We start from the raw sequence: 24,099 nt of genomic DNA on the forward strand, positions 1-24,099 counted from the left end.
AAAGACAGGGAAAAGTACAGAAGAGGAAAGTGCTAGGACACCAGATTCTCACTAAAAATTATCTTTACTCCCCTTTTTATAATTGTGAAAATAACACATGCACATTGAAGAATAATCAGACAGTACAGAAAAAATTAAGGAACCAAAGAAAAATATACTTATAGACCCTTTTCCACAATTATTCTCATTACTGCATATTACCTCCTAATTTTTCTCTAATGTTCCCATTTTCCTCAGGTTGCAGTCTGCTTAATATTAAATCATAAACATTTTCCCATGTTGTTACATAGTCTTTTTTATTTTTAATTTTACTTTTTTTAATAACTTTATTTATTTATTTTTGGCTGCGTTGGGTCTTCATTGCTGGGAGTGGGCTTTCTCTAGTTGCGGTGAGCGGGGGCTACTCTTCGTTGCGGTGCGTGGGATTCTCATTGCGGAGGCTTCTCTTTTTGCGGAGCATGGGCCCCAGGCGTGTGGGCTCAGTAGTTGTGGCTCACAGGCTCTAGAGCACAGGCTCAGTAGTTGTGGCACATGGGCTTAGTTGCTCTGCGGCATGTGGTATCCTCCCGGACCAGGGCTCAAACCCGTGTCCCCTGTGTTGGCAGGCAGATTCTTAACCACTGCGCCACCAGGGAAGTCCCACATAGTCTTTATTATTATCATTTTACATGGCAACATACTAGTTCATCATATTATGTATAAAAAACCATTTCTCCATGGCTGGATATTGGGAGCTATGCAGTTTTATGGGTAACTTAAAATAGATTTTTCATAGGTGGTACTTCAGTTCATTACATCTGGAGGAATCTGGTTTCTAGGAACCCTCTTGGGTTCAATGGACCTATAGATTTATTAAAAATGAGAGTTACCCAGTATCTATTCCACCAGCCGTTTGTAGAAGATAAATATTAGAAAGTTGGTAACATGGAATTAGTATTCTAAAAAATAGAAAAAGATTAAAAAGGAATAAAGGAATGGAAAGTGCTCTTTGGGTGTCAAGGAGAGTCAACGAGGAATTTAAGACATCAATAGAGAGATTAGTGACTATAATAATGTATTTCTGTCTTCTGTATAAGAAGACATTCGCATAGTCTGTGCGAAATGAAGCCAGAATTCCAAGTAGAAATGGAATAACTTTAAGAAAACTTTTCTTGGCACTGTAAGCTCACACATGTACTTTTATATGCTACAAAGTTGAAAAAAAAAAAAAGAAAATTCTGGAGTCCTGAGGCCATAGCTATAAAAAAAATTAAGGTTTTAAAGTAGATTTGTGAGAGTAAGAAAATATGTGTTACGGTATGCTGCTGTTCTATACAGTGCTTTTGCATGCTGGCAAATGTTCTGCTTCTGCTAATGTGAACAATTATTTTTGCTGGCAGAAACAGTTCAAATAAAAGTAGAAGCAAGCCACCATTTCTTAACATAGTGAAGCTGAAAATTTCAAACATTTAATGAAAATTTTTTACACATTTATTTCATTGCTATTCAAGGGAAGTAGTAGGCATTCCATGAAAGTTTGTGTTTATGACAAAAGTAAATTGCTAGTGTAAAGGTGTTTGGAGGCTAAAAGTATGATAAATAGGAGATGATGTAGAAAGAAACAAGTGTATCTATTTTAAAACATTATTATTATTAGCTTCAGCCCTCTCTGACTGACAAAACTAGGTGAGTCTGGAAAAGACAGGGCAAGTAGACTACCAAATATTCATTCATTTCTTTTTTGTGTTTAACAGAAACCGAATTTCGCTCAGTGCGTCCATGGGTCCAGATAAAATACTTTCCCAGACTTGCTTGCAGTTAGGGGTGACTACATGACGTTTTCAGCTGATGAAATAATTAACAAAACCTGCTATGTTCTGCCCCTTTGTTCTTTCTTCCTTCTCATTCTTGCCTGGAAAGCAGGTAGTGAGGGTGAAGGTAATGGCCAACCTGAGACCATCTCACAGCAAGGATGAGGAATTAAGCTACATAATGAGAATGGGGGAGTGAAAAAGAAGTAGGATCCTGGGGCACCGATGACACCATGGAACCCCTGGACCACTCTTCTCTGTACTTCGTTTTATGTGAGGAAAATTATGTGAGGCTGTTTGGTTAAGCCACTGTCATCAGGTTTCTGTTACATCCAGTGCACACAAATCCTAAATGATGCAAAGCCCTTGATATAGTCTCTTTTTGTAACCTATATTTTTATTTATAAAATATCCATTATGATAATGACGTGTTTAAGGATTTTTGTTCTCAGACCCTCTGAGCTATTAATGACATTAATGAGTTAACAATTGTAAAGTATTTCCTCTTGCTTATCACTGTATTTAATGCCAAAATGTCTGACACATTGTGTGCACTTAATAAATATATATTTACGGGCAATTTGGAAAGTTGTTTTGGCAAATTGTGTGTATATATACACACACATATTTGCACACATATCTTTACATAAATGTATATATGAGCAAACATTGTATATAGTTATAATTATAAATTATGTGTTTAAAAATACTTGTAGGGCTTTAAAATACTCAGATATTAAAGAATTACTCTATGAGAATAATAGCCACTATTTATTTACTTTCCAGTTAGGATTTGTATATGGCTGTGATAATGGACATTTTTGTGTTTCAGTGAACTCTAAGGTTTTAGACAAACATAAGAGAACTGATTGGCTGAAAGGGAGATAAGGAAACAGTGACTTTGGATTCCCTCCAGCAACATTTGTCAGACCACCTGAATAAGCATTCTGCACAAACCAGACAAAACAAAACACACAGGATTTTAAACTCAAGTACTTTTGGAAATACGGAGTGTTATACCATTCTTTTCCTGGTGGTTCAAGGTCCATTAAAGTTGCCTACAGTAGAGAAATCTGTTCAACTTTGTTTAATCCAGCATTTCCCAATCTTTTGTGTGATTATGAAACCCTTCTTCCAAGTTACGTCAATTAATACCCATTGGAAATATGTGACAGATACTCTGGGAAACCCTATAATACAGGGACCAGAAACATGTAAAATTACCACTATTATTTAGTATTGACCTAGAAAGTCTAATGCAGTTAAATAATAATCAGAAATAAGACATATGATTTTTGGAAAAGGGGAAAAAAATTAAGACTTTTTATAGAAGACAGAAATTCCTATTTTACCGTGAGAGTGGGATATTTACTTTGTTCTCTACTTTATCTCTTATGGCCAGAGTACCTGTGTAACACATAGGTGCTCAATAAATACTTGTTGGTGGAAGGAAGGCTTAATGAAGAGAGGAAATCTCATGAGAAACCAGTACGCCAGAGAAACACCCTGGGAAAAGCTGTCTAAGAGCCATGGCTTTATGAGCTTTCTGGAGATTTGAACATGCCTCACATACTGCTGCTTCTCCAAATTTTCATTGTTTGGAATTTTGAGATTTATAAAAATCCAGTGATAGAAAATATGTGGACTTGATAGCTATCAATCAGATTCCTTCTCAACATAGAACTCCAGGAAAAACAAAACAAAACATAGTACTCCAGGTAACTACGACCAATTGATTGGAGTAGACAAGAGATCATATTGCCATCTATAATGTAAGACTTAATATTCTTTTTTCCTGGTCAAATAACTTCAATTATTTTATAATCAGCAGACTCACCTCCCTAGCATTAGCTGAAGACAGGTGATTTTTTTCCCCCTCAAATACTATTGTGGTAGTTTTAAAATAATCACAAATTCTTTGACATTTCTCTCTTTGATGGAGGGAAACTAATTCCCCTTCCACTGAGTATAGACTGGAGTGGACTTAGTGAATCTCTTCTAATGAAAAGAATATAATGGGAGTGACAGTGTGAAACTTTGAAGACTGGCTATAAAAGGCACTGTGACTTACTGCTAATTCTCTTTCTCTCTCTCTCTCTTTCTGTCTCTCCCTCAGATGATTCACTGTGGGAAAGTTAGCTGCCACATGGCAAGAAACCAAGGCCTCCTGCAGATAGACATGTGGGTGAGCCATCCAGCAGGGCTCCTCCAGCCCCAGTCAGGCCTTCAGGTGAGACTGCAGCATCTGCCAACGTCGTAACTACAACCTAATGAGGGGCTCTGAGCCAGAGCCACCCAGGTAAGCCGCTTCTGAATTCCTGACCCTGAATAGAAACTGAATAATACATGTTTACTGTTTAAACCACTAAGTTTCAGAGTAATGTTTAATGTATAAAAGGATAACAATACAATTATATTAAAGTTTTTTAAAGAAATAAAACTCATTTACAGCCTCTTTTAAAACGCACCCTCCTGTATTCCCAATTTCACCACGTTGGTGTTGCCAACTTAGCTACTTATCCAGCAATACCTGCTTTTTTCTTTCTTCCAAAGCAGGGTCAGAAAACCCTTTTTATAGAGGGCCAGATAGTAAATAGTTTAGGCCTTGTAGGCCGTGTGGTCTCTGTCACAATTACTCAACTCTGCCCTTGTAGCATGAAAGCAGCTGTAGACAATATTTAAATGAATGAGTGTGGCTATGTTCTAATAAAAGTTTATTTATGGACATTGAAATTTGAATTTCACATAATTTTCACATCACGAAATGTTATTTTTCTTTTGGCTTTTTTCACCCACTCAAAAATGTAAAAGCCATTCTTAACTTGTATGTCACTTAAAACCAGGCAGTGGGCCAGATTTGGCTCACGGTGTAGTTTGCCAATTCCTGTACTAAAGTAATAGAATTCTTGATATTTAGCTGGCACATGGATGCCCAAAATAAAGACAACACTTTTTTCAGACAGTAGCCATGTAACCACGCTATGGTTACTGGGAATTAGGTGTAAATGATATGTAAAAATTTTGAGTCATGCTCTTAAAGGGAAGTGGTGGATTCTCCCCTTTTATTCCCCCCCTTTTCACTTCCCACTGGCTAGAATGAAGATCACCTTGGACCGTGTGGATGGCAGAAATGTCCTTGGTATGGTATAACAAATAGAAAGAACCAGAATTCCTGCCTCTGGGCCATGTGCAGTCATACTGTTATGAGAATGACAAGTAAAACTACAATTGTTTTGTACAGGGACCTCTGTTTTTAGGTCTTTTTCACACTTTGCCAAATCTATATTCTAACTAATTCAGCTGGTTAGACTTTGGCTAACATCTCTAAATGTAATGACAAGTTAATGTGTAGTACTTTCAAGAAGCACTGCAGACAGTGATTAACAGCTATGTGTGGAGTTAAAAAACTCACTCTTGGTTCCTTATCAAGTCAGGATAGTCTGGCTATAGGACAGCTTTGACGTTTTTAAAACCAGAATTAATAAATAATTGCAGGCGTTTACCTTTTCTTCTGATTGTTGATTTCCTGCAGTTTGGAAGTGAACAAATGTGTCTTTGTATCCCTTTTCTCCTCCATCTATCACACTTATGGCCAAGGCAGGAACATTGTTAATTGGGAGAAACATAAACAATTTACTCCTTATAATCTCTGAGGAATAATTAATTCACATTGTCTTTTGTGGAGCTTATTTATATAAATGAATGGGTTTAAAAATTCACCCTCCTGCCACCCCCGTGGTCCTATGGATTTTCTCAGTTATATGATAGCTGAAAGAAATTGTAGTTATAAGAGACATACTTATCTTGTGAGCATATTTTATTTTCCCCAGCAGAACGTGGGGGGTCCCAGGCTGTGAACAACAGTGGGGAAATGATCCCACAGTCTCGAAGTCTGGAAACCACTCTGAGACTCATCAGCCACCACTTGGCAGCACCAACGGATCAGGCATTGTCCAAACACAATTGTTGTGAGCTCTCGTGCTGACGTACAGTATTTCCCATTCATCTCTTTGCCCCTTTTCTCTCCTTTTTTTTCTCTCCCCGCCAGAAACCAAACTAGCTTGGACTCGTCTTCCAAGTCCTGGCTGCTGGAGTCCCCGAGAGATTTCAGGGAGAAGCAGTCTTGGCCGAGGGTTAGAGCCACAGGCCGGCCGGGGAAGGGAACAATGTCTGGGTGTTGAGAGCAGCTGGAGCTTCGGAGGGAGAAAAGCAGCTTGGCGAATGAGGAAAGAATGTGCTTGTCACTTCAAGAGGCAAGAAACTTCGATTTCCCTCCTGCCTCTGCCAACAAGTGTTTATTGGAAAGGACAGAGTGGTGGTGATGGCAGGTGACTTTGGTTTGGATTTTATGGAATTTTTCGTGTTTATTTTACCTTCTCAAAGAAAAGATAAATGTACAAATCCCACAGTTAACTATTCTGAATTCTGCTTGTGTTTTTATTGGAGAAGTGAGTGTTGTTCCTCAGAGTTATTTTTAAGAATGCCACCCCTGGCCCATTTTGAAACTCTGCTTGCTTTCCTTGCATGTAAGCTAATATATGTGATAGGAATTTTGGAGAAAAGTAGCAGAGTGTATTTAAATGGAAAGTGAAGGCCCAAGGGAGAAAAGATCCTGTTCTGAGAACATGAGGGAATTTACAGTTGGAGGAATCAGATGGGCCCATTTAGACAAAATAGGAAAGTTTTAGCTGAAACCAGAGGTGAGCTTACGAAAAGTTTGACATAGTTGGGGGGAAAAGTTTTTAAGATGTCATACTCTTTGGTCATGTTTTGATTTCTCTCTGATTTTCTTGGATTTTTATGGAAATGGATAGAACAACAGAGACTATTTTCCCATTCTGAATTCCATTCGTTAGACTTGGAAAGTGTGACCTGATTTTAAGTATCCCTTTAAAAATGAACAAAAAGACAATCCAATATTAATATTTGAAAAATAATGTTACCATTTTAAAATCTTTCCTTCCTTTCTGAACTCTCAACATTTTTGCCTACTTTCAGAATTCTCCCTTTAATTGTACTTAACTGCTATTTTTTAAATTTGGCAGTGGGAATGTTAGTTAGTTGGATCTTGGGACATAAATACATCTAAAAGTTAAAATGGGGAATAAGTGGGAGTATTGGGAAGGGAAAAAATATTTCTTGAGTTCTACCTCTGTGACAGACCCCTTTACTAGGTCCTTTCCTTGTTAGAATCTGTGAAGTAAGAATTATTATGACCATTTTAAAGAAGGGAGACTGAGGCTCAGTGAGGGTCTTTATAACTTGTCTAATATTACCTGATATTCTATTAATGCTAAAGTCAAGTTATCTGGATTTAAACTTAGTTTTGATTCCAAAGTCCATATTCTTTCCACTGCCCCGATATTGTCCACATAATAATATCTGGGTTGATTATGTTTAAATTGATTAATCATTAAAAATTTATTGATCAGAAGTAACCTGTATATATTATTTAGGACTCCTCTATTGCTAGTGTGTTGTGATTCTAGGTAATGAGACTTTATTACAAGGATTCAAGGGACTACAGAGTCTTCAACTATATAGTTACTTTGCATCTCCAAATTTCCAAGACTGGAATTAGTACTCTCAAGAAAAAAATAATCTGATGTGGTCTCTTGTCATTACCCACGATGAAGTTCCTGGCCTGGCAAGGTTCACCAAACCACTTCAGACGTGGTGGCTTCCTCCACATCCAAACTGTGCGATAACTTACCTTTAACTTGGGCACTCCTTTCTGAGGCCAGAGTAGAAGTTTCACAAGGCATATCTGGTGTAAATCATTGCAAATTTTTTGTAGGAAGTGTCTCTTAGGGCTGCTGTTCTTAGAAGGAGATTGTGAGCAAAGCAGGAACTTGGAATTTTGTACTCTTTCCCAGCATGTGAAGAAACAAACTGGATGTAAAGAAGTCAATGAAAAGAAGCCAGTGAGGGCTTCCCTGGTGGCGCAGTGGCTAAGAATCTGCCTGCCAATGCAGGGAACACGGGTTCAAGCCCTGGGCCGGGAAGATCCCACATGCCACAGAGAACTAAGCCCGTGCGCCACAACTACTGAGCCTGCCCTCTAGGGCCTGCGAGCCACAACTACTGAGCCCTCATGCCACAACTACTGAAGCCCGCGCACCTAGAGCCTGTGCTCCGCAACAAGAGAAGCCACCACAATGAGAAGCCCGCACACGCAGGAAAGAGTAGCCCCTGCTCACTGCAACTAGAGAAAGCCCATGCACAGCAGCGACGACCCAACGCAGCCAAAAACTTTAAAAATAAATAAATAAATAAATAACAAAGAGCCTCTCCAATGGGTTGACATAATTTTTTTTTTTGAGTATCTGCTTTGCGCGAATCATGGTGAGAATATTAAGAATCATTTTAGAAACTGGAAAAACTCTTAACCCAGAGAGATCATTACTTTGCTTTGCTGTGTTTCCACATACAGTAAATTCAACACAAACATGGCTTAGGGAGTATCTTAACCACTCTGGAAATGTAGAAGTATTTCTTATAATCCAGAATATTTAATCAGAACTTCGATTCCCCAAGCATTCTGAGTAATCAGTATTTTCCTTTGTGAGTTTCAGATGAAGAATTATTTGTATGATGACATATCTGGGTTGTTCAATACACTTTCTTCTGAATCTTTCTTTAGCATGATGTGAGGTATACTTGGGAAATGTGCATTTAAATAGTAACAGCAGTGATTATAGTGAATTCCAAGTGGGGATTTCATGCTCTAATTTCTGTGAATTGAGGGGTAATATTTTTATGTTATTGTTTTCTATAATAAAACCTAAACCCAGCTGCACATGTCTGGCAATTTAAAAGTTTCAATAAACTAATGCTTGGTAATAATACTGACCTATTTCTCCTAAGGATTAAATAAGTGGAGGTTTTATTTTACAACTACTTTTTAAAATAGTGTGTTATCACGTAGAACCAATGCTACGGGTATAATAGAACTTTGCTGTTAAGTCAATTGAATAAAACATGTACAGAGTTTTTTCTCTTGGCCAACACTCTCCTTTATAGGGCAAAGCAGATCAGAGCAGTTGACCAGGGTGTTATATCTGCATAGCCCCCACATTGCTCTTGTCTTTTTTGTAAAATTGAATATATCTTAATAGACATACTTTTATGTGTCTAAAATTGAAGAACCTATTTATAGATATTGCAGTCTAATATTTTAGTGATTCACTAAGTAAATTATTAAATAAAAATATTTATTAAGGGGTAATTTTTAATTTCCTAGTTTTTTTTTTTAATTAATTAATTTTATTTTTGGCTGCGTTGGGTCTTCGTTGCTGTGCATGGGCTTTCTCTAGTTGTGGCTAGCGGGGGCTACTCTTATTGCAGTGCATGGGCTTCTCATTGCGGTGGCTTCTCTTGTTGCGGAGCACGGACTCTAGAGCACAGGCACAGCAGTTGTGGTGCACGGGCTTAGTTGCTCCGCGGCATGTGGGATCTTCCCGGACCAGGGCTCGAAGCGGTGTCCCCTGCATTGGCAGGCGGATTCTTAACGACTGTGCCACCAGGGAAGCAGCACAGGGTATATCATTCTCAATATTTTGAAAGCTCATGTATTTACGATTAAAAAACAACTGGATAGAAAACATTATCTGGGTATATCAACTATCAACATGCCAAGTCTGGGCTTTTTTAGGACTTAACTCTGGGCTACCACTGAACATGGTCTGGCCTCACCTTTTGGCCTGGGTGCTCAGTTTTTTTAGTGCTTGAATTACAAGGCATCAGGGAGACTAAACAGATTAGCACACCTACCTTTATGTATAGTAATTTAGCTTTATGTAAAGCTTTAGCAATTTAGTAGAGAGGTTAATCACCTGGGTTGCTGGAGACAGACTGCTTGATGAAACCCTGGCTTTGGTTTTTACTAGGCTTTAACATTGGTCAAGTTTTGTGACCTCTGTCGGTCTCAGTGTCATCATCTGAAAAATTAGGAAGATAACAGTACCTCATCTGTATGAAGTGTGAATGAAATGATGCTTGTCAAGCACTGAGCACAACTCCTGGCAATACTAAAGACTTAATAAATGTTAGATGTTATGATTGTTGTTGATGATGTTGTGACTGTTGTGGTTCTTCATCTTTTTATTACTACCATGAGTATTTATATCATATCAACCAGAAAGTTAATATAATGTAAATTTATAATGAAACATGGGAAAGTGCCTGGAATGCTTGTGTAACCTCTCTTCATTTCTTGGTTTAAAGATAATTTAGATATAGAACCAATAGTTAGAAAGCTGCCTGGTTAATGAGGACAAAATTTCAGTTTATAGACAAATTAAAGCATCAATTATTTATTTATTTATCTATCTATTTATTTATTTTGCTTTTAGCTGGCATGAACCCATCTTACTATAGTAATCTCTGCTTACCTCTGCTGATAGAATGCTGAGTAAATTTATCTTTGATTAATTCTTTTTACTGAGGTGAAATTCACATAACATACAAGTAACCATTTTAAAGTGTACAATTCATTGGCATTTACTACATTCACAGTGTTGTGCAAACACTCCCTGTATGTAGTTACAAAACATTTCATCACCCCAAACAAAACCTCATGCCCATAAATCAGTCACTCCTCATTTCCTGCTCCCCCTAGCCCCTGGCAGCCACCAATTTGCTTTCTGTCTTTATGGATTTACCTATTTTGGGTACTTCATATAAATGGAATCATACAGTATGTGACCTTTTATGTCTGGCTTCTTTCACTTAGCTTAATATTTTCAAGGTCCACGTTGTAGCATAGATCAGTACTTCATTCCTTTTTTATGGCTGAGTAATATTCCATTGTATGTATATGCCATATTCTGTTTATCCACTCATCTGCTGATGGTCTTTGATTAATTTTTAAAATGGAAAATTACTTAATAAATACAGCCCAATAAAAAATACTTTCAACATGGAATTCAAAAGGGAAAATATTAAGATTATGAGATATAAACTCTATATAGCAACCACTGGATCTCCAATGACTAGTATATTTTATGGCACATAGTAGATACTCAGCAGATATTTATTGCATGAGTGAATGAATAAACCACTGTAATATGTTAAAAACTGACTTAAATATAGAATAAATGCTCTCTGTTGCACAAACCCAAGTAAAAGGCAGAGGGCAAGGGAGCTCAATAGCGTCCACCCGGGTCAATCATAAGGGCACAAAGCAGAACAGAGAAGGGTGGATCTGGAGGGGCGAACTGAGAAAGCCAACATATGCACCAAGAGTCACCCAAGCGTAAGTGGGCAAGTCCTGCATCTCTTATTCAGGGCTGTGTAAGCATGAGTGTGCTTCCCCTCATTAAACCTCTTATATTCTGGTTATTAATGTAAGGAGTTAAAAATAGCATATAAAAACTAATGATTTTGATTAATATACAGTTGCATTTTTGGAAACGGGAAATTTAAGACCCACAGAGTGACAGTAATGTGAAACTTTAGAAAAATTGAAACTTACCACACAATGTACATCGTATGCCCTAGATCTGATTGCAAAGAAGCAAAATGAAATTAATAGAAATTTTGCCAGTTTAAGGACTCTGGGAAAAGATCTTGTGCTGAAAGAACTCACTACACTTTTGCAAACATAAATCAACTTTAAGACATACTTTTCCTTGAATGGTTAAAGAATGAATGTCCTTGTTAACCTATTTTATGGGCATAATCAGAATACTTTCACCACCCAAAGCACTGTTTGGTTATTCTGCAGATTGTAATGAATTTGCTCTGCTTTAGAATTGCCTATGTCCCATATGCTATAATTTTTTAAGCTGGGAGTAATTTCATGATGCTTTTGTTTAGCTAGCTTAAGATTTAAACATAAATGCTTATAAATAATTTTTTAACAATAGTTTTGTGATTTATGGACTTGCCAGGAATAGATGTAGTCTATATACAGAGCAGTTGGACATATTTTATTGAGAGAGAGAAAATTAAGAGGTTGGGAGAAAGAAACATACATGAGTAAAAAACATGTAAATCATATATGGGAAATGGCTAAAGAAATGGATGTAATTTAACTTAAATAAGGGGTGTTTGAAGACCAATTAATATGGAATTAGTATGCTGACTAGATCTTTCTCTTTATTAAGGGCACAGGATAATGAACTTAAAGAATATAAGTTAAGGATATGATTACTGGATTCAAATAGACTTGGGTAAGAGTCCCATCTCCAAACGCTAGCAGATTATAACTTTGGCAGATTCCTTAATTATCTGACCTTCAGTTTTCCCATATGAAAAATACAGATAATAACAATAATTACCTTATCACGTTGTGGGGAGGATTAAATGGGCTCAAATCTGCACCCTGATGCACAGCAAACATCCAATAAATGTAAGCTACTTTTATTGTTCAAAGTCAAGGACAATTTAAATATTGGAGAGGATCATCAAAGGATTAAATCCTTCACTTGAGAGCAGCTGAGGATATGAGAGGGTCATCTCTGTCTGCAGGCAACATTCTTCTCCAGGTGATCCATTTACGTATTTTTCTAGTCCACAGTCCTAGAAGTAAACTATAAATAAGGAGCAACTGTTGTAAAAATACTTTTTATACTCTTTCAGTGTTGGCTGGCTATCTCTGGGAAGGAAAATTTTGCTACTGAAATTTCATGTTTGTCACTCTGAAAGTGGGTTGGAATCAGCCTAGCTGCTGATGGGACTATACCGAAGTTTCCAGTTGGGAGTCGGTGTCTGAGGCATATGCTGCTCTACGTGCCCTGCTCTTATCTCTCGGGCAAGCCTCGCTATTTCAGTGAGACCAGCCATATCTGCCCAGTATTTTCTCTAAAGCCAAGGATGTCTACTTTGCCTGGGCATGTGGCAGGTGGAAGGGCCAGGGGATTGACACTCCAGGAGCAGCCCTCACCAATGACTCTTGGAGTTGGTGGATGAGTTCTTGAACTTCTTTACTCCTTGGGTGAGAAAATATTCATTTACACTCTTTTCCCATGGGAACCATCCCAGTCACTCACATGGGACTGGCTTGATAATTCACCTTTACTGGCTGCCTCATCTTCCTTGGCTCCTTTCCCCTACTCTCCCTCCAGTGTTTGGGGTCACCTCTCAAGTAAATTGCTTGCATTAAAAATCCTTGTTTCAGAGTCTGCTTTGAGGGGGAGCCAAGCTGAGGCAGGGTGTCAGTGACTTTCTTTTGTAATTTATATATTTTTCCAGCTTAATTGAGATATAATTGACATATAATTGTGTAAGTTTAAGGTGAAAAATGTATTGATTTGGTACACATATATATTGCATCTTTCATGTTTTCATCACAATACAGATTATAAGAGATTTGATGCAAATGGGAAAGGATGGGATGTATGGGGGGACTGGAAAGACGAATGTCCATTCATTTTAATTACAAACATGTTATTTAATACAGGCATACCTTGGAGATATGGCAGGTTTGGTCCCAGACCACCGCAATAAAGCAAATAGAGCATTAAAGCAAGTCACACGAATTTTTTGTATTCCCAGTACATATAAAAGTTACGTTATATTGTACTGTAGTGTATTAAGTGTGCAATAGCATTATGTCTAAAAAAATAGTATACATATCTTAATTAAAAAATACTTTATTGCTAAAAAATGCCAACCATCATCTGAGCTCTCAGGGAGTCCTAATCTTTTTGCTGGTGGAGGGTCTTGCCTCGATGCTGATGGCTGCTCACTGATGAGGGTGGTGGCTGCTGAAGCTTGGGGTGGCCGTGACAGCTTCATAAAATAAGACACCAGTGAAGTTTACTGCACTGATTGACACTTCCTTCCACAGACAATTTCACTGCAGCATGTAATGCTGTTTGACAGCATTTTACCCGTAGTAGAACTTCTTTCAAAATTGGAGTCAACTGAATATGCACTATTAGGGAATTATTGTTAATTCTTGAAGCACAATAATGGTATTATGGTTGTTTTTAAAAGAGTTTATTTTCTCATAGAGATACACACTGAAATATATGGCTGAAATACAAAAAAAAAAAAAAAAAAAAAATTGGAGTCAATCCTTTCAAACCCTGCTGCTGCTTTATCAACTAAGTTTATGTAATACTGTAAATCCTTTGTTGGCATGTCAATAATTTTCACAACATCTTCACCAGGAGTAGATTTTTATCTCAAGAAACCACTTTCTTTGCTCATCCTCATTCATTAAAATTTTATCATGAGATTGCAGCAATTCAGTCCCATTTTCAGGCTCCACTTCTTTTTTTATTTTTATTTATTTTTTATTTTTTTAAAATTTCTCCCCATTTCTTTTTATTTTTAAAATTTTTTAAAATTTATTTTATTTAATTTTGGCTGTGTTGGGTCTTCGTTTCTGTGCAAGGGCTTTCTCCAGTTGCGGAGAGCGGGGACCACTCTTCATCGCGGTGCGCAGGCCTCTCACTGTCGCGGCCTCTCCTGTTGCGGAGCACAGGCTCCAGACGCGCAGGCTCAGTAGTTGTGGCTCACGAGCCTAGCCGCTCCGCGGCATGTGGGATCTTCCCAGACCAGGGCTCGAACCCGTGTCCCCTGCATTGGCAGGCAGATTCTCAACCACTGCGCCACCAGGGAAGCCCTCAGGCTCCACTTCTAATTCTAGTTCTCTTGCTATTTCTACCATGTCTGCAGTTACTTCCTCCACTGAAGTCTTGAACCCCTTAAAGTCATCAATGAGGGTTGGAATCAACTTCTAATCTCTTGTTAATGTTGGTATATTGACCTCTTCCCAGGAATCACAAATGTTCTTAATGGCATCCAGAATGATGAATCCTTATCAGAAGGTTTTCAGTTGACTTTGTCTAGATCCATCAGAGGAATCACTATCTATGGCAGCTATAGCCTTATGAAATTTATTACTTAAATAATAAGACTTGAAGTTGAAATTACTTGTTGATCCATGGGATGCAGAGTGGATTTTTATTTGTTAAGAGACATGGAAACAACATTAATCTGTTGTAACACCTCCATCAGAGCTGTTGGGTGATCAGGTGCATTGTCGTTGAGCAGTAGTATTTCGAAAGGAATTTTTTCTGAGCAGTAGATCTCAACAGTGGGCTTGAAATATTCAGTAAATCATGTTGTCAACGGATGTGCTGTCATCCAGGCTTTGTTATTCCATTTATAGAGTACAGGCAGAGTAGATTTAGCATAAATCTTTTATTTTTTTAGCATAATTCTTAAGGGCAGTAAAGTTTTCAGAATGGTAAATGAACATGGGCTTCTACTTAAAGTCACCAGCTGCATTAGTCCCTAATAAGAGAGTCAGCCTGTCCTTTGAAGCCAGGCATTGACTTCTCCTCTTTAGCTATGAAAGTCCTAGATGGCATCTTATTCTGATAGAAGGCTGTTTTATCTACATTGAAAATCTGTTGTTTAGTGTAGCCACCTTCATTAATGATCTTAGCTAGAGCTCCTTGATAATTTGCTGCAGCTTCTACATCAGCACCTGCTGTTTCACTTTGCACTTTTATCTTACGGAGACAGCTTCTTCCCTTAAACCTCATGAACCAACCTCTGCTAGCTTCAAACCTTTCCTCTGCAGCTTCCTCACCTCTCTCAGCCTTCACAGAATTGAAGAGAGTTAGGGCTTTGCTCTGGATCAGGCTTTGGCTTAAAGAAATGTTCATGGCACCCCAAAACAATTGCAATAGTAACATCAAAGTCAGTGATCACAGATGATCATAACAAATATAATAATAATGAAAAAGTTTGAAATATTTCAAGAGTTACCAAAACGTGACACAGAGACACAAAGTGAGCAAATGCTGTTAAAAAAAAAAATGGCACTGATAGGCTTGCTTGATGCATAGTTGCCACAAACATTCAATTTGTTAAAACACGGCATCTGTGAAACAATAAAGTGAAGGGCAATAAAATGAGGCATACCTTTACTAGGTGCCAGACCCTGGGCTAAACACTGGTGGCATAAGACATGGGTCCTGCCCTGGAGAGACTCACATTCTTTTAGGAAACACAGACATAGCAGTTCTTCATTAAAATCCAAGGTGACCCATGACTTATTTAAGAAAACTGAGTGCAAAGTGCTTATGGGAGTAAAGATGGGAAAGAAGCCCAGAAGGCTGACGGTGGTGTACTTCAGATTCCGTGATATTTCTACTAAAGGATGAGTAGGACTTTGGTGGAATAAGGTTGAGAAGAGCCTTCTAAGCAGGGAAAACATCTTGCATAGAGCTTGAAGATGCATGGAGTGTTTGGCTGGACAGTTGGAGAAAAGTTTATTGTGGGGTAGAAAAGTGGCAGGAGATAAGGCTGAGAGAGTGGAAGAGCCTGAACATGTAAGTTGTAGAACAGATGATAGCATGGAGAAGGACTTGATGCATCAGAAAAAGCAAGTGCCATCATGCCTTGTTCTAACACTTCCTTTTCTATATGTCTCCAGGGCAAGGAGAAAAGGGGGAGGAGAAGAAACTCACAAGAGAGGCTGTGTATTTTCAGCTACCATTAATGAATGATGATCATTTGCCAGGCCCTTCCCAAACCTTATCCCATTTTATCATCTTGATAAGCCTTTGAGATAGGACTATTAAGACCTTTCACTGGTGAGGACATCGAGGATCAGAAGAAGTCTAGAAAGTTTTAAAGTTCAGAGTTCATGATTGCCTGATTCCAAAGCCATTAACCACTGCATTATACTACTTCTCTTTTCGAAGAAGCAAATGTGGGGTGGACAGAAGTTGCTGTGATTGTTATTATCTGGATTGGTGCAACAGCTAGGTGCAGGCCACTGAAAGGAGAGGCCCAGTTGCTGACTTCTGCTTATCTGGGGCAACGAAGAAACCAGAAGGAGCAGCCATCATGTTGAGAGTCATTTGTTTTTATTATTTACTTTGGTGAAGTCTCCAAGAAGTATTTTGGATTTGGAGTATTTGTTTGTTCAATAAATTCATTCTTAGCAATTGCTAAAATCATCCAACAGAGGAAGAAAGAATAAAAAATTAACTTAAGTCACAATGGCAATGCCAGTGCTATAGAGCAAGTGAGTTTTGGCCTGTGGTTAATTATTTCCTCTAAGAGCCCTCATACAGTACCACAGTTAATTCTACAGCACTTCAAAGTTTATCTTTTCTTTTGTAAAAGCCTTAAATAAACAAAATCATAGCTTTTCTGCTATGTTCCCAGCACTTTTGAACTCTTTGATTTCTTTTGAAGTTTAATGGTTGTCTTCAGAATCTAGTTACTTGAATGAAAATTTTTGCCATTGTCAGTTAACAACAGCTCAGGAGAAAGTTGACCTAATTGGCCTGACTTTTAAGTTTTTTTCTATTAACACCATTCTTAAATCCAGATAGACAAAAAGATAAAATGGACCATATCTTTTCATAAATAATGAAAAAACAGACATTTAAATGCTTTTGAAAATGCTAAGCACCATGCATTCTCATGCTACACTATAGTAGAACAGGGAAGGAGTACAGAGACAATCTAGGAAATGGGATTCTCCCTTTTAAGCATGTGATCAAAGCATTAATGAAAAAGCTCTGCAAATTCCACAATAATTGATTCTTAATCTTCTTCTAGACCAGTAAATAGTCTTATAATAAAAATCTACTATAGTCAGTGCAACTTAAAAATTTTTTTTAAACATTAAAAAAAAAATCTTAAAAACATTCCATTTCTGTAATGGATTTTAAAATACCCACATCATCAGGGGCCCTAAAATCTACACCCCAGAGTTATAAGAACATCATGGAATGTGGGGACTGGATGTTTTGAGCAGTAATTGTTTCAGGTGGCAATCTTATCATCAGCTTTAAGTCATCTTCCCATCAGCCACTTGAAACCCTTTAGAACTGGGACAGTGTTCACTCTATATCACAGACTCCCAGGGGTCTTTGAGAAACAACCTGGAAGTTAAGTTGCTGCTTGTGATGATGGCTGATTCCTCTTTAGGCTGCAGAGGAAAAAATCTGATGCATTCATCTAAAAACTTTATTTGCTATGGGAATTGCTTTGGCTAATGCAACTTTTAAGATCTGTTGGTTCACTCAAAGGTCAAGGAACATTTATATAAGGAATCTTCAATAACATTCTTTCAGCTTGGCAAGCCGTGAATGCCCTGATGCCAGTTTTTCCCTCTTTTGAGTATTAAATTTGCGTACGCCTTCACTTGAATTCCCACCAAATAGTGAAATTGTGTTCAAAATATGCAGATAACTTCGTGTAAAGCTAGAGACTTTTGTTCTACTTTTATGTCCTTATGTCCTGACCCTCCTGAGTAAGTCCGCAATAAGGGTCCCTCTGCCCAGTGTCGTCTGAGGCAATAGAATGAGACTGAGTTCGGTCAGAAGCAAAGGAAAGCTTTATTCCTTGGTAAGAGAATGGAGAGGTGTGAGCTCGCGCGGCACATGCCCTCCCGCTGCTCTACCCGACAGGCCGTGGGCGGGGCTGCTTTCTGTGGATCTCATCAGCGGGGAGGGGAGAGAGTGGAGTTCTCGCGCGAGCGAGGCAGGCGCAGCTGTGCTGCTCAGGTGCCGGATTGCAGTGCCGGGTGCAGTGTCTCTGCGCACGGCCCGCCGCAGCCATTTTGCATTGCTGAGTCATGCACAGCGCTTTTGCACGTGGCCCACTGAGCTGCAGTGTCGGGCACAATGGTTTTGCACTAGGAACTCTGGTTTGAGGGGTCGGGGCAAGGCCTCTGCCCAGGGCCCCCCTACAAGCAAGTGAAACTAGACGAAACACAAAGGAAAAGGAAAAGAAAGGTAAGATTTTATTACTCAGATTCTATTTTTATTTCCCGGGAATTGTTAATGGGCTTTGCCGGTGACAAATACCCCCTCTATCTTTTGTCCTGCCCCTCATTCTTGAGGGGTGCAGGTCCGTCTGTAACTGTTTCCTGCAGGTTTGGGACATCGTCATAACCGCGGGGAGAGGAACAGAGCTTCTCCCCAGCTGCGTTTAGACGTTTGTCCCCAGGCCTCAGCCCTGTCTGCATCCCTGAGCGACCACCATTTGTTTAACCTTTTGGAGACAAAGAACACCAGACTATTTAAAATACATGGCCCAGGGCTTCCCTGGAGGCGCAGTGGTTAAGAATCCACCTGCCAATGCAGGGGACACGGGTTCGAGCCCTGGTCCTGGAAGATCCCACATGCCGCGGAGCAACTAAGCCCCTGAGCCACAAATACTGAGCCTGCGCTCTAGAGCCCGCGTGCCACAACTACTGAAGCCCACACACCTAGAGTCTGTGCTCCGCAGCAAGAGAAGCCACTGCAATGAGAAGCTCGTGCACTGCAACAAATAGTAGCCCCCGCTCACCGCAACTAGAGAAAGCCTGTGTGCAGCAACAAAGACCCAACGCAGCCAAAGAGAAATAAAATTAAATTAAATAATAAAATACGTGGCCCAAATAATAGCAAGAAAATAATGGTCAAGTGACAAATTATTCTAAAAATAAAGGTATCTAGGTCTTTCGCCCGTAGGCACAAGACCTGTGTGGCCTGATGTGAAGGCTCACTGCGATGGCCTGAATATCTCTAGTCACAATTTTGTTGTTTTTCGGAAGCAGAGAAAGGTTCACAGGGAGTAGTCCAGGGGGTCTGTTGCTGTTTTTTAACCTCTTCTGAAAGTTTGGTGATCCGAATGGTCAGGTGTGGATATTAAAGATACTACATTGATCCAAGAAGGAACTAGCTTTGTGGAGTTATAGACGCTTGTAATTATACACACAAAAACATACTTGGGGGACATCTTGGGGCATGATTTGAGTAATTTTTCCCCTTGTGTAAGTAAGTTACTCTGGTTTGCAGTACAACATCATTCTATAGAGTGTTAAGTGGAAGTAAATGCTCCCTACTTTTCATGTGGAAGTGGACCAATGTCCATAAAGAGTGGCAAATAAAATTAATAATGATTCCACAAAAAAAAAAAAGAGTCGTCCAGGGGGTCTGTTGCCCCAGGTTGTCTCTCCGCTGTTTGGGGCTTAGGGTCTCTCTTTACTGGAGTGTGATGTACCCACAAAGTGATCCCCTGCAACTTCAGGGCAGAATGGGTGGTTGGGGTCACCAAGTGGGGTCATTTCCCCTTAAGAGTGAGCTGATCTTGCAGGCTGCCGGTTTTCCAGGTTTTTAGGTTCACCCAGTCTCCTGACCAGAAAGAGTGGAAAGCCAGGTCAGTGGGTGTGGGCAGCACGTGGTTACCATATTCCGTGAGGGCTTTCATGGTTTCTCCTACCTGGAGGGCACACTTGAGTTGTTCCATTTTGAGGGGGTTAAGGTGTCCCTTCTCTTGGGCTTGGGGAATGGGTCTACCATACCTGAATTCAAACACACTTTAATTTTTCCCTTGGGGCAGTCAAAAGCAACTTAATCCAATTTTCTTGAGTCTCCTGGTATAGTTTGTCTAAGGCCAGTTTCAAGGTCTGATTGAATCTCCCTACTTTCCCCGATGATTGGGGTCACCAGGCTGAGTGCAAGGTTCATTTTATGCCTAGGGCACTTGTTATCCCCTTCATCACTTGAGACACAAATGCTGGACCATTATCACTTTGTAGGGATCCTAAGAGCCCAGACCTGGGGATTATTTCTTTTAGCCACTTCAGCTGCTATTTCAGTTCTAGCAGGGAATGCTTCTATCCACCCAGAAAATGTGTCTGCTGGCACCAAGAGATATCTGAAATTGCCCGATACTCTCAGCATCACAGTGAAATCAGTCTGCAAACCTTCCCCAGGATATGTCCCCCTGGTCTGAGTGGACCTTATCTGGGGGCTTCTAGGGGGTTTGGTGTTGGAGTGGTTTATTTTGCATATGGGAACTGTCTCAACTATGTGACCAATTATACTTTTCATGCCAGGAGTTACCATGACCACAACTAACCACTCTCTCACTTCATCCTAGCTTACCCTTCCCCCTATTGGTGTCCTCAAGTCCATTCTCTATGTCTGTGTCTTTTCCTGTCCTGCCCGTAGGTTCATCAGAACCATTTTTTTTTTTTTTTAGATTTTGAGATTGTTCTAGAAAAAACATTCACTTATTGCCAGAGGCTAAAAGAGAAAGGGCAGATTTTAAAAACTTGAACATATAGTGTTCTATAGTTGAGTTAGTATTTCTCTCTCCACAGGAACATTTTCTTCCCTCCTGCTTCCCCAGATTTATTAAGACAAGGACTGTGTTTCATTTATTGTTGTATATCTGGAACCTCACATCTGTCTTGTAATAAGATTGGATGCTAAAGAAATATTTGTTAAATTGCGCAAACTAAACTGATTTCTTTTTATATGCTATTTATTCTAGATTTGCTTATTCTGCTGTACTGAGGGATCATAGAGTTACTATGATTGTTATTCTTTTAAGACTTAGAAAGAAGCAACTAAGCAGCAGTGACATAAATAGTAACATCATCTGTTTTTTTTTTTTTTTACGTCATCTGTTTTTATGAATCAACATGCAGAAGAAGACTTAGAGGCAAATTTCAGGCTTAAATATAGAATGTCCATTTCTATATTCAGTCTACAGAAAACTTGACATTTTTCCAGTGTCTACCCAAAGAAGATAAAATGTTAATTTCTAATGAGTTCAGTCCAATTATTCCTCAGAATTTCTTTCCTAAACTTTCTCTTAAAGCCAAACAATGAATAGCTATGCCCCTCTGTACCTACTCATACATTAGTGTCTTCCTTTATCACCTGCATTTGGTTATTTCTAACACTGGCCTTGTGAGGGGTTAAAACTAGAATCAGAAGTTGCAAACTGGTGGTCTGCACCCAAATATGGCTCACATAGTTGGTTTCTTTTGGTATTTTAAAAATTAGTATTTGTATTTGCGGGTCCCTAAAGCCACCCTCAGGTTCAATGTGTGATTTACTAGAAGGACTTATAGAACAAAGAAAAATGTTTTACTCATGGTTACAGTTTATTACATCAAAAGAATAAAGATTAAAATCAGCAATGAAAAAAGGTGCATAGGGCAAAGTTCAGGAGACATCAGGCAGAAGCTTCCAGTTGTCCTATCCCAGTAGTCATGGGGACAGTGCTCATTCTTCCAGCAACAGTGTATGACAGCCTGCTTGGAATATTGCCAACCAGCAAAGCTACCTGAACCTTGGTGTCTAGTGTTTTTCTTGGTTGGTCACATAGGTGTGACTGACTGCCTATGTGGCTGGCCTTATTCTCCATTCTCTCCAGAGGTCAGTCTGATATCACATGACACTAGGTCCCTATCATAAATCACATTGTTAGCATAGACTATCTGATGTGGTCCAAGGCCCTTAGGTAAACAAAGCAGTCTTATCAGGCGGGATATTCCAAGGGCTTAGAGGTTACCTTCTTGGAACCAAGCAAAGGCCAATCTTTCTTTGGAATGTAAAGAGCCAATCCAGCCAATCCAGAGTATCCAGCCAATACTCTGCTGCACAGTATTAATCGTAAAACCTATGAGGTTTAAGAGATTTCACATTAAATATGGATTTTTGGATTCTCTTGAAAAACTGGATGATCTGTCCCACATGTTAACCTGGCTGCCACTGATGGGAGCTGAGCAGCTTTTTTACTTTGAATAAGGCATGTGCTTTCTAGCTCACCAAAGTCCTTCGATATTACACCCAGTTTGTTTCACACAATTACATGACTTACTTGATTCTTATAAGTGTTAGATTATAGATGATTTGGAAACTAAGAGATATGTTGAAGATTGAGAATAAAATAAAAAAATATCAGCCTTTTACCTACTGGATTTGTCATGTGACTCCTCAGGTTATTTTTCTACGTTACTCTGTTCACCATTTCTTTGCTTAACTCATGGGATAAATTGTTATTCTGAGAATATCATCATTATCCAAATAAAAGAATCAGAAGATTAGAGTAATAGTTTAAATTTTTTAAAAATCTGGGGTCTCAAAAGAATTTCTTTGCAGTAAAGTAACTATATATTGTCTAGTTTTTCTAAACTCATCCCTTTTTCTTCCTAAACTACTTTCACCAGAAATAAAGGAATCAATATTGTTCCTTATTTTAGTCAGTATCACATAGAAGGTTTAGTTTGGGAACCAGGACGTAAGCTTTTCGATCGCATATGACCACTTGTAACGCTTTTTACTGGGACCTGTTCTAAGTTACTCCCCTACAACCTGGCTACTAGGTTATAATGAAAGCAATTTGCAGGGAAAAAAATTGCCACACATTCAAGTATTTGTTAAATAGACATTCTTTAGAAAATAGGCACAAAACAATTGATATTCTTTGTTTGGTAAGCCACAAAACAATTGATATTCTTTGTTTGGTAAGCTTGACGAGTCCCAGCTCTGTGTCTTCTCAGATGCTTTGGCCGCCTTATCATAAGAATGTTTTGCTCAAAGCACACACCCATCAGTACAGAGACAGGAATAAGGCAACTGAATTCCTTCTGATCCAAGGGATCAAAGCAGGTCTTTCAGGAACCAAGCCTGAGTATTACCCATCAAGGTGCAGGCCAGAAGCTTCCAAGATTCTCAGTCTCTGTTCAAGTATGTTTGAAGGGTCATGAAAATATTTTAGCTAATCCACGTCTTGAATACCTTGAGCCTATTTCTAACATTTGTCTCACTAATTAACAAACCAGTAATTTCTCCAATAAATTATGCTTACTTCATAATTTATTGGAGAAATTACTGGTTTGTTAATTAGTGAGACAAATAAGTAAGCACTGATGCTTACTTCACTAGTTAACAAAGTCTCAGCTGTTGACTGAGATGTGGCTAACCAAATTGCCTGCAGTGGCCACGTTGGAGTGTGGCCTTTCTGAAATAACACCAGCTAACTCTCTTGTAGTCTGAATTTTATAGAGTGATTGCTTACCTTAGAGTTGAAGCTTAAACTAGCTGGCACATTCATAATACCACACTGTCTCTGCTGAATTATTTTAAAATAAATTACAAATATCTTAACACCTTTCCAGATTTCTAGTGGTAATGATTTCCAGATTACTCCTTGAGAGAGTAGATATCATATGACCTGTTCCCTACTCCAAAGCAGGAGATGCACTTAAAAATATCCACATATATAGATATCTGTCATATTCTTAAATTCTGTGGTTATTGTGGAGAAAGGAGAGACTTTGTGAGTTGATGGTTTTTATACTTTAACTCTTTTGCTGATACTTATTTTGAGAAAAAAATGCCAGTTTTTTTAAACTTAAAAAGTAATGATGAATAAAGGAATAAGACTTATATAGAGCATAAGTTTATAAAGCAATAAATCATAATGAAAAACTAGCACCCAGAATGTATGGGTAAAAAAAACTCTCGGTTTGCAGCAGCTTATTTGACTGGCTTTGAGATTGTTCTTTGTAACAATGGGCAATCAGTTATAAAAATCT

At 38.8% G+C, this 24,099-nt stretch overlaps 2 protein-coding genes across 3 annotated transcripts in view; both read left to right on the forward strand.

The window, feature by feature from the left end:
- ANKRD17 (ankyrin repeat domain 17) overlaps window positions 1-7,224 on the forward strand; it is a 250,560-nt gene extending 243,336 nt beyond the window's left edge. Inside the window, exon 32 of the transcript XR_014243983.1 lies at window positions 3,906-7,224. The gene's annotated coding sequence lies outside the window, so the exon portion shown is untranslated. The remainder of the gene's footprint in view (window positions 1-3,905) is intronic.
- The window catches only part of LOC309627934 (uncharacterized protein), a 93,929-nt gene continuing 73,812 nt past the window's right edge, over window positions 3,983-24,099 (forward strand). The window contains exons 1-4 of one of the 2 annotated variants that reach the window (XM_082390334.1): window positions 3,983-4,089; window positions 4,886-4,929; window positions 5,839-6,118; window positions 7,667-8,586. In XM_082390334.1, the coding sequence (XP_082246460.1) occupies window positions 4,061-4,089; window positions 4,886-4,929; window positions 5,839-6,118; window positions 7,667-7,673 (360 nt within the window). In that variant the 5' untranslated portion in view covers window positions 3,983-4,060 and the 3' untranslated portion in view covers window positions 7,674-8,586. Of the gene's footprint in view, window positions 4,090-4,885; window positions 4,930-5,838; window positions 6,119-7,666; window positions 8,587-24,099 lie in introns of those variants that run through there. The other variant, XM_082390333.1, reaches the window with a different exon arrangement.

This window comes from Balaenoptera borealis (genome assembly GCF_965194805.1).
Source record: "Balaenoptera borealis genome assembly, chromosome: 4".
Lineage (NCBI taxonomy): Eukaryota > Metazoa > Chordata > Mammalia > Artiodactyla > Balaenopteridae > Balaenoptera > Balaenoptera borealis.